This window comes from Opisthocomus hoazin, chromosome 7 (assembly GCF_030867145.1).
Source record: "Opisthocomus hoazin isolate bOpiHoa1 chromosome 7, bOpiHoa1.hap1, whole genome shotgun sequence".
Taxonomy (NCBI): domain Eukaryota; kingdom Metazoa; phylum Chordata; class Aves; order Opisthocomiformes; family Opisthocomidae; genus Opisthocomus; species Opisthocomus hoazin.
Genome location: NC_134420.1, coordinates 51,255,289 through 51,272,011, shown reverse-complemented (window position 1 = coordinate 51,272,011; position 16,723 = coordinate 51,255,289). Strand labels below are relative to the sequence as shown.

General features: G+C 42.2%; 1 protein-coding gene across 3 annotated transcripts in view; it reads left to right on the top strand.

The window, feature by feature from the left end:
- Nucleotides 1–16,723, top strand: part of STON2 (stonin 2) — a 79,484-nt gene that overhangs the window by 53,209 nt on the left and 9,552 nt on the right. For all 3 annotated transcript variants that reach the window (XM_075425864.1, XM_075425866.1, XM_075425865.1), the window contains exon 5: nt 13,443–15,278. In XM_075425864.1, the coding sequence (XP_075281979.1) occupies nt 13,443–15,278 (1,836 nt within the window). The remainder of the gene's footprint in view (nt 1–13,442; nt 15,279–16,723) is intronic.

Here is a 16,723-nt window from a genome sequence, read left to right as displayed (position 1 = left end):
TAAAGTTTTCCACTCTTTGTTTCCATCTTATGTAGAAAAAGAGATGACTTGGCAAAGCCACTAGCTGAATTCCTCCCTCTCTGCACCCCCATCAAAAGAATGGGGAGCATCATTTGAGGAAGAAAGAGGACATACGGCTAAGATTAGACAGTGATGGGGGGAGCTAAAACTGAACAGTAAGAAAAGAAATCAGCATGGCTGAGAAGTTACGCAGGACTAGCATAAGGGAGTTTGGGCCCTGTATATACCCTGTGTTTTCCCCCAGGCAGAATCGTAGCTTGGAGGGAAGATGCCTGCTAAAGATTGGAAGGTACAATCTGTGCGGAGAGGAAGGAAGCATGGGTTTCCTCTTCACTTCTGGCCACAGAGTGGTGTGATAACATCATGAGTTACTTCTTTCCATTCTTCACGCGTGGGTCTCTTTTGGTCAAACTCTCACATTTAACGGTGAGGCCTGTACCTTTCTGTTTGCTGTAATCATACCAGCATGGCCAGAGGGGCAGAGGAAGAAATGGCTCGTTGGATCATTTCTATTTGGCTGCTGCTGTGGAGTGACCCTAAATAATCCAGTGTACCGTGGTGGCTCCTCACACATATACAAAAAGGAAAAACAAAACTCCAAACAACATAAAAAAGATAACAGCCCAGTATTCGGTTCTGTTGATTTCCTGCAATTGTGAATAGCTGCACAACAGCTGGGCTTTTATGGTGGGAGCCTGGGCTGAGGAAAAGGCTGTGCTAAGGGACTCCCAGACCCGGAACAGATGAGTGTGGAAAGGGGAGAACAGTCTCATCAATCAGAGCAATACATCGTAAAACAAGCCATTCCCTCATAACAGCCCCCCCGGGCTGGTCTGCAGCTGCCTTGGGGTTGGAGGTGAGGTGCTGATAGCACCACAGGATGATAACAAGACTCTCAGCATGGGTCAGAGGGCCTTACAGCAGGAGCAGTTAACTAACATGTAGGCGGATGAACATGCTGACAAGCTTTCTGGCTTCCACCGTCCTCGGGAGTCCTTTCATTATATGCATATGATAAGCTGGGTCGGCTCTGTTAGTTCCTGAAGTTGGCCAAAGTTGTTGTTAGTATGGTTGTGCTGGTCATACTGGCAGGGCGGGCGTGCTCTGCTGATACACCTGTGCTGTCAGAAGCATTCTCCAAGACAGCCCTTGTAATGTTATTACAGTTTTCCTGGACAGACAGAAACTGAGAACAGTCTTCAAGTGTCACTGTAAAGGAGACTAAAGCTAGTTTACCACCAATGGGAATATTTGTTCTTACGATGTCCTGTCTCCCTAAACCATCTTGCTCAGCATATACCCAAACCACAGCTTTAAAGGCATCAAGAGGTGAGAAGCAGCAGTGCAGGACCCTGACTCAACCCTGCAATGGCTCTAGCAAGAGCGTAAGACGGATTTTGAAGACAAAGTTTATTTCCAGAATGAAGTGGTGCCTATCTGACTGTAACAAGCATGTTTCAGTATCTATTGCAGCAAGAGTCTGCTTTCCAAGGTCTCTGTAACTGTTTGGAAGCTCCAGGGTTTTTCTCAATGTTTTCACTCAATGCAAAGCTTTTCTTGTTTGGGGTCTCTGGGCAACCCCATAGGTCCTACTTTTGTCATCCCAATTTCTACCTGAGCAAATATTTAGGTCTTTCAGGTGCACAGTTCAAAAGAGCACGTAGTAGAGTAGTCCTCATGCCCTTACAGTGACAGGGTGAGGAGCAACCCCATTGTCACCTTACACTCCTGGAGAAACTCCCAAATCTCTTTTCACCTTATAAATGTTCTCCAGTCCAACTTACTACTCAATCTCGGTGTCTCAGGCCTTTCTTTGTCCCAGTCCTTGCTGCCTACGTGAAGCAAAATCAAGCATGAAAGACTTTGTTTCTTCTGACAAAAGAATAGGGATGTTTTCTGTATTTTGCTTTTGTGTAAGAACATGTCTGCCAAATTTTTAGTGTTCCAACATTTTTCAAGGTAGATGCATTAAAAATAACTGTATTTTAAATTATTGGTTCATATGACAGTTTCCACTGAGAGCTGGTAAGATATAATCTTTCTATCCATCATCAGCTTTTCCCCCAATTAATATCAGGTCAGTCTTGGCAGAGGGAGCCGTGCCATACGCACTCTCTCTTTAGAAAAAAACCAGTATTTGTCATACATAGGTCTCAGGAGAGAGTATTGCTGACAGGTATACTAGAGGCCTTTTTGGCTTGCCTCCAGTGTTTTTGGTGGAATCCCTCTTGCTTGTAAATAATGTGGACAGTGCTCTGTTTCTCAGTGTACAGGAAGAACAAACAGTAAGAAGCAAATTCCCAGCAGTTTTCCGTGCAGTTCACAGCCAGTCCTGTACTTAAGCATCCAGTCTTAGCTGTTTACTGCAGGTTCTCCACCTTTCTGTTTGTTCTCATCCAGATGTACCTACTTGCAAGCAGCCAGTGCACAAGGAAATTCCTTGGCATGCAGGAGTTGGGTTTTACTCAGCCAAGGGCCACAGCTTCTACTGTCTCCAACTATTTTATTCCCTACAGGAGCTCCATTGCTTATTCTATTTATCCTGCATGTTTCCTAGAAAGCCTACAAGCTTTCACATGAGTTATGATAGCCTGTTCATCAAACACACCTGACAACAGCCGTTAACACTTTCCACTACATCAGTACCTTTGCTTTGCTACAGAGAGAAAACTTGTAGAACAGAGGGCATAAATTGCTAGCTGAAGGTCACTTAGACAATCACATAGTTCAAGATTAGCACCTAGGCCTTTTGCAGCCCATTCCTGTGTCATATCCTTTGCATCATGCTGCTTCTCAAGCACCTGTAATTATCATTATTTGTTGAGGGTGGGGGTGTTGCATTGGCAGGTGCATCCTCAGCAACATCTACGTAGGTCGGGCATTGCGTGTAGATCAGGCTGTCCTTTCTGTTTCCTCACACTATTTCCAGCTAGTCTCCTTCAGTCCTTTGTGTTATGTGTCAAAAATCCCTCCAGGAATTTAAAAAAAAAAAAAAAGAACTTTGCTGACACGTGGCTTTGCTGTAGCTCCTCTCACCTTTGCATTGACCACCTCGCTTGTTAATTCATAAAACTTCACTGTAGCCTGGAGCTCCCACATGCTTTGAGTCAAGAAGGACTGGCCAAACTGGCTACCCTCACATAGTTCCATGGCCTTCTCTGCACTTCAGACAGAAAAAGTTTGCACGACAAGCTACAGGGGAAAAAAATACTAGCATAAGGTTCAGGCAAATGTGTAGCACCGTTAAATTCCATAGTTTATGTGTCAGCTGTGTTGTCTATGGAACAAATCTGTCTTTACAGTTAACCAGGTAACTAAATTGTTAAAATATAGAGCTAAAGTTTAAGTTTCCACAGAGCCTTACACTAGAAATTGGGATATGAGTCTTTGGGTTTTTTGAAATAATAGTAATGGCATAACTTGTAAATCATTTTGATATTGCTCTGGATAAAAGCAGTATAAATAGGAGATTACCTCTTGCCTGGATGACATGAGATATGCAGACAAATCTGGCAGACAGGATGTGAGCTGCTCACTTGATATGATATAAAACTTGATCCTGGGAAAAGCCTTGGGTGCTGGAATGAGGAAGTTAGTGCTACTATTTTTAAATGCTGTGGGGAGCCAGAAGTGTTGGGCAATGGTGCATTTTGAAGATGTAAAATAACAAATGTCTGTTTTTTCTCCTCTTTCCCCCATCACTTTTTTCTCTGCAGTATAGAGGTTTAAATCTTTTTCTATCAATATAAATTTTAATTCTGTACCTTTTTATATCAGTCATCAAGCAAAATACATTCCTTCTCTCCCTGATATGCCTTGTCCTGCCTCCTCCTAAATAATGTGCAGATGTGGACATTGATGTTTATTCTAGTAAGCAGTGAATTGAGTGCTGGTACAGGCTTATTTGATATCCCTGTGTTCTGACTTGTCTTTTTTTGCCACAGAATCAGCACAAGACTGAGCAGATAGCTGGGTGATGTTGGCTTCAGTCATGCAGGACCTGCCCACCTAGGAATCGGAGATCAGCCAATTATTTTGCACCGACTACCAAGTTGTCATCAGCTGGTGTCACCATTTGTGGTCCCTACCAGTACAGTTGCTGAATTGATGGACTGGCAATAGCAAACCTGCACTGTTTCAGACATCTAATGCACATGATGGTCTCCTGCCTTCAATTTTCCTATGGCTGTGGGATGGCATTTTTCACATTTATTCAACAGAGCCAGACCCCCGTGCTTATGCAATACTGCAGCTGCCTTTTGGATCCCTAACTAGATGCATGAGACCATAGTGTGTTGCTTTGTAGTCAAAGGTTATGCTGCTTAGTGGGACCTCAGACTCTGAGAGGATCCAGTAGCTGACACATTTCCACCTGCAGGCTGGCACTGCAAGTGTCAGGCTTATTCCACATGGTACTATCTCAAGCACCGAAGACAAAACTTAATAGGTCTGCAAACCTCTGCATTTTGTTACTAGTCCATCATATATTGCTTGTAGAATTATGGCATAATGAAGTAGTATATTGTCTGTGTACGAGAGGTTTATGTAGCTGCTCTTTGCAAAAGAGAGGTTGTTCAATGGATGCTAGTATCAGCTCCTGCAAGACAGAGTGGAATTGTCTTTGCCTTTGCAGGATTGGCTACAGGTTTATTTTGCTTGCCAAATAACTTTGCCAGTTAAGTTCCTGAAATGTCCTAGGCTAGCAGGAGTATTTCTCTTTCCTTTTTCGCTCTCAGAATATTTCTTCATGAGCTCCATGTGTCGTCTCAGTGGCAGTTCCACTACTGAAGGATATGCTGTATGTACTGCTGATTAAAATCGAAGAGGGAAGCAGACTTCTCTGGACAGAAGTCCAAAGTCCATTCAGAGGCAAACTGACTTTGTTTGTCTTCACCAGTGTACTTTGAAAGAAACTGCTTTTGAATAATGTCATGTGCATATCTTCTGTTGTTCCTGTTTGCTCCCCATTCTCCTTTTGGACGAAAGGTGAAGCAGAGGGGTTCATCCTTCTCCAGAGAATCTGTCATTCTCTTATAGATTCCTCTGCTGGAACAGGTTCAGCTTTATATTCCCCAGCTCTGCTCTGTCCCCTCACCGGCAGGCTTTGGCTAGCGTAGCCAAACTGGGCGCTTGAGTACTCCTACCGGTAATAATGACGACTGAGGCTGGGGTGTAGTCATAGTTGTGGTAACCTCTGGACTGAACACACCTTGCTGAGAGCAAAGTTAGATAACATAGTGGTAAAAATATGTCAGCTGTAACTATGCTGTGTCTTCAGCAATGGAAATGAAGTTGCTGTGTAATGAATCATGTGGGTATGCTTAGTTGCGAAGATGTTTACTTTATGAGTGTATTGTGTTTGTTTAATAGAAAGAAGTTCTAAGGAAAAACAAGCAGGTTTTAGTGCTTTCTCCACCACTTACGTGAGATCTGTTCACGACTTGGCTCAAATGATTCTTAATTATAAAACAATAGTGTTATGTCACGTATATGTTGTGAATTCTTTGAACAGGCATAGTCTTATCTAAATCTTGTAAAAATCTTGAAGGCTTCTAATTATACCAGTCTTAATGTACCACCTTCTGGCCAGCTCATGGAAGCACATGAACTGATCTTCAGAAAAAACACATTCTTTCTAGATCTGTGACTCTCAAATGGGCTTAAATCAAAAAGCCTTCTTTTCTGTGATAGCTTTGGGACCCATTTACTACCATTGTTTAACACGTAAAAGGACTCCACTTTTGTAAGTATGTGACAAGAGCAAAATGTATTTACTTCAATTTCTTTTCAAAGTAGCCTTCTTTACTGAAAAAAAAACCAAACAAAGCAAGCTGGGTTTAAGTGATACACAGTGTTTTTTCTTAAAGTACCTAATGTCTTGTAGCTATCTCTAGGAGAGTTTTATTCCCTTTTAAAGTTCCTTGTTGCCTCCAACTTATTATAATTCCTCCCTGACATGAAGATCCAACAGTTTGTTCAAGACACTAATAACTTTGTCCATGACTTGCATGAACTATGTCTAATTTGGAATCTACTGTTTAAATGATAAATGGGCATTAATTGGAGACCCAGGCATACAGGCACTTATATTGCAAAGCTATATATCTATCTTCGCTGCAATGGTTCGGTGATTTCTGGATAGGCTGTGTGTTTGTTCATGACTGTGATTCTGTCTAACAGTATTAGTACACTGACTTCTGAATGTTTACAGACTAAAAGCTAAGCAGTATATTTGGAAAGCACATTTTCTGAATGTGGATATCTGCTCTAAGAAGCTAATTTTCCAGTTTTGTGCGGGAGGTGTGTTACAGATACTTGGGTTTTTTTTAAGACTAGCCAGATCCATTCTGATTGCACTGCCTACTGCACAGTAGACCGCAGAACATGTAAGAAACCTTTACAAAACCATAGTTACCTGTGAGAGCAGGCAGCATAGCTGAGATCTGTACAAGGAAAAGGGGAGTTAACTATACATGGATTATGAGTTGCTGAAATATTGTTTCAGTTATTCCATACCGCATCTGAAATTTTTTTCCCCATGAACCAGAGTTGTAACTATGCAATAAACATAACACTATGAAAATATTTAGTATTTTTAAATTAAATCACTCAGGAAAGTTCTGAGTTGCAAACTAATTTTGTTATCTTCAACATTTTCTTTAGTCAAGGAATAGTGACAGGGGTCCGACTGAATTTCAGTCTTCGTTTAATTAGTTTCTCCAGTTGTACAAAGATAAACAGGAGAGGAAAACAGGTGAGACAAAACATGACACTCAAATGGCATCATACATAGCCAGTTGCAGTGAGACTTCCAGCTGCAACGACCACTGTTCTTATGGATAGTCTGATACCAGTTTCTTAATGGTTAGGTCAGGCTTGGTTGTTGGAAAGATGTTCTCTTCCCTGTCCAAGCAGCAAGAGGCAGCATCAGTGAAGGAGACACAAGGCAAATAATCCAGGGCAATGAAGCACGGTAAGCACGAATGCCTGAAATGCAGTAGTCCTACCTTCCCATAAATACATTCGTTTGTGTAGATATAGAATAATAAGAAAATGTCAAAACATCAAGGAACTAAGTCCGCAAAAAATTCTAGGGTCCTTTAAAGATAGTACATGGAGGGCAGTCCTTTTCAGCAGTTTTCTTGCAGTAGGAGGGCTGCTGCAATCTAGCTGTGAGAGGCTGAGTCATAGTTTGCTTGTATTTCATCTTCAGTTGGTAGCTGCATGATGACTTACATTTAAAATGAAATATAGCAGTTCTTATACAGGTTAGAGACTCATGAGGATAAATTAGTTGAACGTAGATGAAATTCACAGTGCTTTTAATAGAGCTGGAAGCTCTGTGATATAACTTCTTTGTAACTTCAGATGATCTAACTTCTTTTGACGATTAAACTTCTCTTGGGACTTGTGATGAATTTGCAGTAGTTAACCAAGCAACAGGCATCATATTCAAGTAGTCATTAACCCGCTGCTGGGAACAGACTATGCAGTACTGCAGATTTGGGGTAAAACTACCCTAGGTTTATTCAGGCCACTGATTTACATGGCCTAAATTTAGACACCCAAGTTCAAAGAGATGTAGTGAGAGAATACGACAGAGTATGATGAACTGAAAAGTTATTTAAGGAAGAATCCATTCAACATGATCCGAGAAGCCTGTCAAGTGGGAGGAGACGGAAAAAGAAAGGGAACCGTAGGGATCTGGTCTATGACTTCAGGCTTTGATCTTGCACCTTCTCCTGCTGGTTACTTAGTCTGTGATGATTTTGAAATGTCTCTTAGCTATGCCATAAAGTGTGAAGTTAAAATCATAACCTTTGTATTAACAGTTCAACATGCTGGAGAACTAGATTGCTGTTAAATTTTTGTGTGCGGTGTGTTCAGCAGCAGGAGTAGAGGGCAAGGACTGTGTGAGCAATCATTTCTTCCACACGTCAGATCTTGCAGAGACACTCAGAATCTGCAGGAATGCTTACAAATCTATGTTCCAGCCTCTCGGGTGTTGGTGGTCAAGGGGCTTGGGGCTTTCCAGCCCCTCCCCATAAGGCAGGGTGGTTGCCTCTTCTTCTGTCTACAAAGTCTATTCTGAAGCTGATGGGAACAAAGTGTCCTGCAGGTTGGGAGAGAACATTTCTAGGTATTTCCTGAATTACCATATGCTGATTGATAGCGTAGGTACCCAGGAAGCTCGTGGAGGTAATAACTGTTATCCTCACAGGGAGATCCTCTGTGCAAAATAAGCAAGTAGTAGCTTCCCATTGACAAGAAGTCTTTGCTTTGAGGTGCAGATTCTTGCAACTGATTTCCGTGGCACTTTACTGCTGTGGCTTTGTTTAGCTAGAGAAAGTTAGCCTGATGTCTGCAGCAGTAACAGATCTGACCTTCCATCGTTGACAGAGCTGTGATAAACAGGAGAGCTTACAAAACCAGGCCTGACTTCATAGCTTCTACCAAACTTGAAACTCTTTGGAAGTGCATAGATGTAACAGAAATATTCTGTGAATCAATTTATAGGTTTATATCCAACTCTGTGACATTTACACACTTACACTGTGTTCCATGAGAGTCCTAGAAATGCGCTGGATACTGTAGCACAGAGGAACAATCATGGTTCCGCATTTAACAGTCTTGTAGTCAAAAATTACAATAAGTGGGAAGAGAACCAGAAGCTGCGGTGTGATGCAATAGTGATGAAGCATTTTCCCGAAGCCGCATAGCATATCAGTGGCAAGGCTGGAAGTAGGAGTCCAGTTGTATCACTTCAGAGCGACAGCCCACTCACTTTAAATATCTTTTAAATTATGTTGTCTTGGCACAACCAGAAACATGACACACCACCAAAAATAAGTGTACAGACACAGTTGTTGTGACTTGGATATGGAAAAGAAATGCAAGGAAATGACCAGATATGGATGTCACAGAAAATATGTGGAGTATAACCTTTGTCGTGGAGGGATAACTGCATGACAGCCTGGTCCACGTTTTCTCCCAGATTCTGTCTATCTGCCCTTTCTGCTTTTCTGTCATTGCTAATACAGACACCATACAGGTCTGAAGTACTACCAGCCTGTGTCCATGTCTGATGGACTTTATGTAGAGTACTTTCCCAGCAGGAGTCCTAGAACAGATCCAGCTATGCCAGCAGAGAACTTTGCAATGCTTCCTTTGTCTGAGGGACTGGTGTTGGCTACATCAAGGAGGCCAGTACCCCGCTGGAATGTGTGACCGTGTACAGGTATGCCTGTACTACAGACTGAAGTGTAAAGTAGAGATGTCTGTACTAAATGTAAATTAATATATTCAGGTAACAGAAACAGTCATGCCGTGAAGCTCTGAGCTAATTTCTCTCAAGAGGCAAAATAGATGAGCATGCAGAAATTTGAAAACCCAGGCTTTTGCTCAGATCCATTTCTTAAAAGTCGTTATCTGCCTGTCTTTTTGAAAGGTGTATAACACTCTCAGATCCTCTTCCTACTTCTGTGGCACAATTTCGGTCATGAACAGTTTGCAATATCGAAGTCCATTAGCAACTCGATGGCTGCCGTTCCCCAGGCATAAGTCACATTATAGTACCTGGTGGATTTGGCCAGGACAGTTTAAACAGAAAAATGAAAAGATGATGCAACAAAGAGAACCAAAGCCTTTTTTCCTTGTAGTGAGTCACAAGAGGCTGGTCACAGTGAGATGTTCTACATCCATTATAACGATGCTGTTTTCCAGTTTATCACACTGAAATGATTAACCATTTTGCTACTGAATACTTGCAAAGCCAACAAAACATGAAGAGGCCTGTGGACAGAAAAAAATCCTTACAGTGCAGGTTGGCGTTTTATTGTTCACTGGGGACTTAAGTTTCCAAATTATTTAATGGCTTGGTGATGATGTTCAGGCATGTATGTAGTAAGGTACAGCCTGTGCTGGTTGCAGGCACCACTTATGTGGGGGAGCGAATGCAGAGACGCATGGTTGCGTGGGCAGCCTGAGGCTGCCTGCCCCAGAGCTCACGTGTTGCTGCTGTCGCTGAGAAAGGAAACAGAGCTCCTGTCCCCTTCACCTCCTCGGTAAGTCTGCTCCTGTGTTTTGTAGCTGTCGGGTTAGAATCTGTCAAGGTCAGACAATTAAAAGATATTTTAATTTTGCAAAGTAAACACCTGTCAAAGTTACTTGCTTAGGAAAACACAGTCAGTTGGTCAAGAAGGAAGAAACAAGAGCTTTGTTTTGATCATTTTTATGAGCAACATGGTCTGGTGGAAGGTGTCTCTGCCCATGGCCGGAGGGTTGGAACCAGATGATCTTTAAGGTCCCTTCTAACCCAAACCATTCTATGATTCTGTAATTCACTTCTTCCTTTTTTTATGCAGCTCTAGTCTTTCTCAGTCAGGAGTCACGCTGAGCTGAGGACTGTCCGCACCCCATCAGCAAGCTATCGTCCTAATTTACTTTGTAGGAAGGAATTTTGAAAACAGTTATGAATGCAACAAGTTCATCTAGGGAATCGCTTTCTTAAATGTCCTGTCCCAGACCTACTGGGGTGCTGACAAACCAAAGGACATTCGGATTCTAAACTTTATCACCCTCGTTAAGGAACTCATCGAAAGTCAGGAAGGGAAAAATCTGAAGTAATTGTCTAAGCCATCCTCTAGCAGTGTCAAGATTTTTCACCATGCTGTATTTGCCTTTGCAGCAGAGGTTCCAATATTTCTCTTGGGATACATACACTATTTCATCTAGTTCTCAGGAACTTTCTTTGGATGCTTAGCTGCATTAGCATATTGTTATCTTTATTCTCCTGCTATTAGTCATTCTCTTACAGACAAAGCTTAAAACCTGTCTTTCTAGAACCACCTCTGTATTCTTCAAATATTTGTCAACCCAACCAGATGGTTCTTTGGCAGCAGGAGAATGTATTTTTTATTTTAGTTTGGGAAAGAAAGATAGTTTCACTCCCCAGATTTGTCATTTCCCTCATATTAAATCAAACAACAGTTTACTGATTTTTTCTAGAAAATAAAATTATGCAAATGATTACATATATGAAACCATCTTCTCTTAATGCTTCTGCTATATTTCTGGGCATCTGGATCAAAAAAGCAATTCATTTCATAAAACTTGTTCACTTTAGAAAGAAATTTTTCAGGTGGTTTGTGTGTGTTTTTCACATGGGCTCTCAAGAAGGTCTGCTCATCTGCTTCTCTCAAACTTACCAGAAGTGTTAATACTTTATTTGTTGAATCACGTTTGGTTTCTGCAATTCAAAAGCTAAGGTACGGGAAAGTGGAAAATTATAATTGCAGGCAGGGAGGAGGTGGCTCTTGAGAAACCCTGTTCTCATAAACACAGGACTTTAGAAGTCCTAAAAGAAATGGGGATTATTTTTCCCAGAAATATAGTAAAAACAGAGACTCTTATCACATCTTTTCATTGCCTTTGCTGTGCTTCAGAGGACTACATGCAGGTTGACCAAAGTACTGGAAGGGCATCAGACGACGTAGAAAGTACTGGCGTGGACCTGAGGATCAGAACAACGTCAGATTATTCTTGGTGGCTTTTTTTATTCTTTCTTACTTAGGGTGTGGTTGTGGATGGTAATCAATTGGCTTGCTGGTTTTCTCCCCGCTATCTATTTATAGTCTTGTGGCAAAAAGTAACAGATAAAGGACCCACCACTGTACCCAGTGGTGCAACCAGTAGCAGGGCCTGCAGAGAGGCATTGTGCAAAGCTGGGAGTCAAATGTCAGGGTAGAGAAGAAAATATGAGAAACTGAGATAGTGCCTCTTCTTTTCAAATACACTTTGAAACGCACAGGTAGTCTGTACAAGCTATCTGTTCTTATTATTGCTTTGTTGTTGTTGTGGCTTGAAAAACAAATTGGTATCATTCTGCTTCGTACATAATTAACTTCTATTATAATAACCCTTCGAACTTGCATGATGTGTTTTGTCCTTAGATCAAAAGGTTGGGTGAACTTCCATACAGCTGGGATGAGAGGCCCAGAAAATCAAGTTACCCAAGACATTGTAATGAGCTAATGGCAGGACTTTGGCTAACATGAATATTCCCTGCTTCATATTCTAAATGGTAACTGGAATAAAAATTCAAATTGTCTATTATGGTTGAGACAAAATGGAAATCAAGCTCATCTGTTTTGGGAACTGGTAGTTTAAATAATGGCTTAAATAGGTGGTTGTTGTTGTTAGTATTGTAAAATATACTTAAATCATAGGTGTACAGCTATACCGAAGTGCTACATTTTACACTCACTTTTCTGCAGTACTGAAGAACAGTGACTTCTGTAAAACGTGGGATCTATATATCTGTCAGAAGCAAAAGGCACAAATGCTAGCACTGCTGTATGATATGTAGAGCAAACCCGTGGTGCAGCCACAGAGTATAATTTCATGTTGGCTGCTCATTTTGAGAAGCACTCTGATTTGTTAGCCCAGTGGGAAGAAAATGGGAAGAAAACCCTTTAATTTTCTGAACTCTGAGAATTTGTGCTCATTTTGAAAAACACCATATTACCGCTGCAGATATCTCCTCCAGAAAGAGCTGGGAATGAAATAGCACAGTGTGATGCAGACTTTTGGGAAGTGTCTTGGCAGACAGGGACTAGGAACATAGCGGTCAAAGGTGCCGTGTCCTCACAGAGGATGAGGACAGCTTTCACAATACAAGTCAAAAATACATTTTTCCTTATACTGACGTACACCTGTAGATCACAGCTTCTCCAAGAGATTTTTCAGAGACATCCAAGGACCGGCAGACACTTTGCCACTGGGTAAGCCAAAGAATCTCTTGGCTCAACACATTTTGGGCAAAAATGCCACCTAGACACCTTTTATAGTGCCTTTACCATATCCCCACGTGCTTTTGTGATAACAGTAGATGCACAGACAAGTCTGTAAAGACAGAGTGGAAAAGTGCTCTTCCTCAATATTCATTCTCTCTCCCTACTGCATTCTCCTCCAGAGTAAGGGGTATGGGGACAGAAAGTGAAAAAATGAAACCAAGAGTGAGAAGGAACAAAACAGGCAAATGGCAGAAGATAAGGGGAGAAAAGAAATGCAGCCTGGAAGTTTAGAGAGGGAAGTTTTAAAAAGTCACTACAACATGTGGGCTAAGTTTCTTTTTAGGTCATTATGTTGGCCTGAGAGCAATACAATCACTGCTGTCATTCCTTTTGTATTTCTTCCTGCGTTCTTTTTCTGTGTTCAGCTGTCTATTTCTTCATTAATTCTTGCCAGACTCTTCAGCATTTTAGCCAAGTCTTTTGACTATCTTTCTTGCCCAGCATATGAATAGACCTTTCTTCAGCATGCAAACTATTGTGCAAACCGTGGTTTTGTTTTCGTGGAGACAACTAGGTAACTTTTGAATAATTAGCTGAAATTTTCTCCCTTCCCCTCTTTTTTTAAAGACAATTCCTCGTCTCTCCAGGAAGATGAGGAGATAGATATGGAGGCTGTCAACTGGCAGCTGAACAACACCTCTGTGAATGGGCATTCATCTACCCCAACCACAGTTCGCTTTCCCAGCTGGGTGACTTTTGATGACAATGAAGTCAATTTTTTGCCACAGAACCTTTCTCCCTTGAAAACAGACACCCCACCTGCAGAAATACAGCCTCCAGATGTTAACTTTAACCTCACTGCATCCTTTAAGAAAAGAGAACGTCCTAAAAGCACATTGGGGGACCTCTCCAAAATTCAAAAACTAGATCTCTCCTCCTTAACCAAGTTGCCTTCTGTTGAAACGACACCCTGGAGTGCTACTAATCCCTTCCTAGATGAATCTCTTCGAGATGTCCAACCCTCACCCATCAATCCATTCAGCTCATTCTTTGAGGAGCGAGACAGACGTTCCAAAAGCTCCTCTGTCTCCAGTGCTCCAGGCAAAAGCCAAAGAGACTCTCTCATTGTTCTCCATCAAGAGCCTGATACCATCAGTTTCCATGAGGCAAACAAAAGTGTAACCCACACAGATGCTGTAGAGCAGCTCAAGCAACTCCAGATTGGAGACCCAGATTGTGTGAGCAGCCCTACCTTGCCTGATGATGACCCCATGATGCCATACGATCTGGATACAGCCTTATTTAACCTAGCACCAGCTCAGCCAAAGGATGGATGGCCAATGATGCTCAGGATCCCAGAGAAGAAGAATATTATGTCATCCAGGCACTGGGGACCAATATACGTCAAGCTGACTGACAGTGGACATATACAGCTTTTTTATGAGAAAGGACTGGAGAAACCTTTCCGGGAATTCAAACTTGAAATCAATCACGAGATTTCGGAGCGCAGACTCCAGAACTATGATGAGAATGGAAGGATACACAGTGTGCGGTTGGACCGCACAACCTACAAGGAGAAAAAGAAGTATCAGCCTAAACCAGCCATTGCTCACACAGCAGAGAGAGAGCAAATTATCAAGCTTGGGACTACAGATTACGAAGACTTCCTTAGCTTCATCAGTGCTGTGCAAGACACACTGATGAGCTTGCCAGCCTCATCGACAGATCTGAGCACAGTGGGACTAAACTATCAAGAAGAAGAAATCACGGTTGATGTCAGGGATGAGTTTCATGGCGTCTTGGCCAAAGGAGACAGTGCGATTCTCCAGCACAGTGTGCTGACCCATATCTACGTTCTCAGCTTCCTTTCTGGCCTGGCAGAATGCAGACTGGGCCTTAATGACATCCTGATCAAAGGGAATGAAATAGTTGCAAGGCAGGATATTATGCCCACTACTACCACTAAGTGGATTAAATTATACAGCTGTCGGTTCCATTCGTGTGTGGATGAGGATATGTTTAATAACTCCCGTATTATCCTGTTCAACCCCTTGGATGCCTGCCGGTTTGAACTGATGCGATTCAGAACTGTCTTTGCTGAGAAAACTTTGCCTTTTACTCTGAGGACAGCTGCCAGTATCAATGGTGCTGAGGTGGAGGTGCAGAGCTGGCTGATGATGTCCACTGGGTTCTCTTCCAACCGTGACCCTTTAACTCAGGTTCCTTGTGAAAACGTGATGGTCCGCTACCCAGTGCCAAACGAGTGGGTAAAGAACTTTCGCAGGGAGAGCGTCCTTGGGGAGAAATCTTTGAAAGCCAAGGTGAACAAGGGGGCCACTTTTGGATCAACCAGTCTGTCTGGTTCTGAGCCAGTAATGAGAGTAACTTTGGGAACTGCCAAATATGAGCATGCCTTTAATTCCATCGTATGGAGGATAAACCGACTGCCTGACAAAAACTCGGGTGAGTGGTGCATACCATCTCTGCAGGAGTAAGCTAAAAGGAGTTATGTATTTTGGAAGACAGGGAATACTGGGTTGGCATGGTGAGGGATAAATCATCTTCTGCAGTATACCAAAGGACATCGGTTAGTTGCATGAAGCATTTATCTGACCCTTCATTGCAGTAGTTTTATGTATCCTACAAACATTGCTAATGATAAAAACAGGTTTAGGTTTTCTGGATGCAAAAATATGCCTTCTGTCTCTGTTTTTAGGAGTACATAATGGGACTTAGGCATCAAACATCTGTGTCCTTAGCACTGTTAATGGAAGCAGGGCTTTTTCAGGTAACTTGCAGAGGCGCAATACTATGCTACGGGGCTCAGTGACAGGACCAGATCAATTGCTGTAGTTCCAGCACATGTGATTTCTTTTCCACGCATTGCCAAGCATACTGGGCCGGTGCTATAGATTTCAATGTGTATACCACAACTAATGCCTACAAAGTGTCTGGAATGCAAATTGTAAGAGGACAGGAGATATTATGCAACCGTCAAAAAAAAAAATCCAAACAACAGTTTGTGGCTATGTTTCTGTAATCGGTGCAGACAGGTAAATACAGCTTAAACCTGAAGAGAGAACACCAACATAAAACTCACAAGTCTTTATATTTCTAGTAACTTGTTCATAATTAAACATTCAAATAATACGGGCAAGCTGCTGTTCGCTTTGGCCATCGCTGCCAGTCATTCCGCTTCCTGCCTTTCATCCATGCTGTGCAGTAAAGCTAGACAGCTTGGGTTTATTTTTATTTGTAGTGAATTCTACTTCTTGATTTCTCTAGTCTAGACTACCTTTTTACAAATGAGATGCATGTTTTAGTATCAGTGCTGTAGTCATGCAGCTGGGTGACTGGGTGAGTTTCCGTATTCGGTGTTCCCTGAAAGTGCAGTGTCGTACCAGATTGGCACTTTCTAAGGACATATGTTTTTCCCGAGTTGGAGCTATAGTGTCAGCAAAACAGCGATCCGAGTCTTCCAATCTTTTGGACCACATTTCGGCCCAAGGATGCCAGCTTACACCATAGGTTACAAATTTGGAGGGATATCAGTGACAAAAGTGAAGGCTCCATGTTTCTTGTGGTGTGGGGTATAAGAAGAGAGAGCTTGGGAACTCAAGAGAAATATCGCAGTGAAAAATTAACCTCAGGCTGCTTATGAGCAGTAACATGCATGTGAGGAAAATCTCACCATGCCATCTGCATGAGCTCTGGGAACAAGATGCTGTGAAACTGGGCCTTCTGTGGCATCTTCTCTCCAAAGATCTCAGTATAGCATATAGACGTTGCAGCTAGGGAAACGAAAGCCCCCAGACTTTAACACAATCACAGAACATGCCAGTAGCAAACCAGGAAAAGAGGCAGAACTCCTGGCTCTGCTGCCTCCTGTGAGGTGATGGTCCCTTACC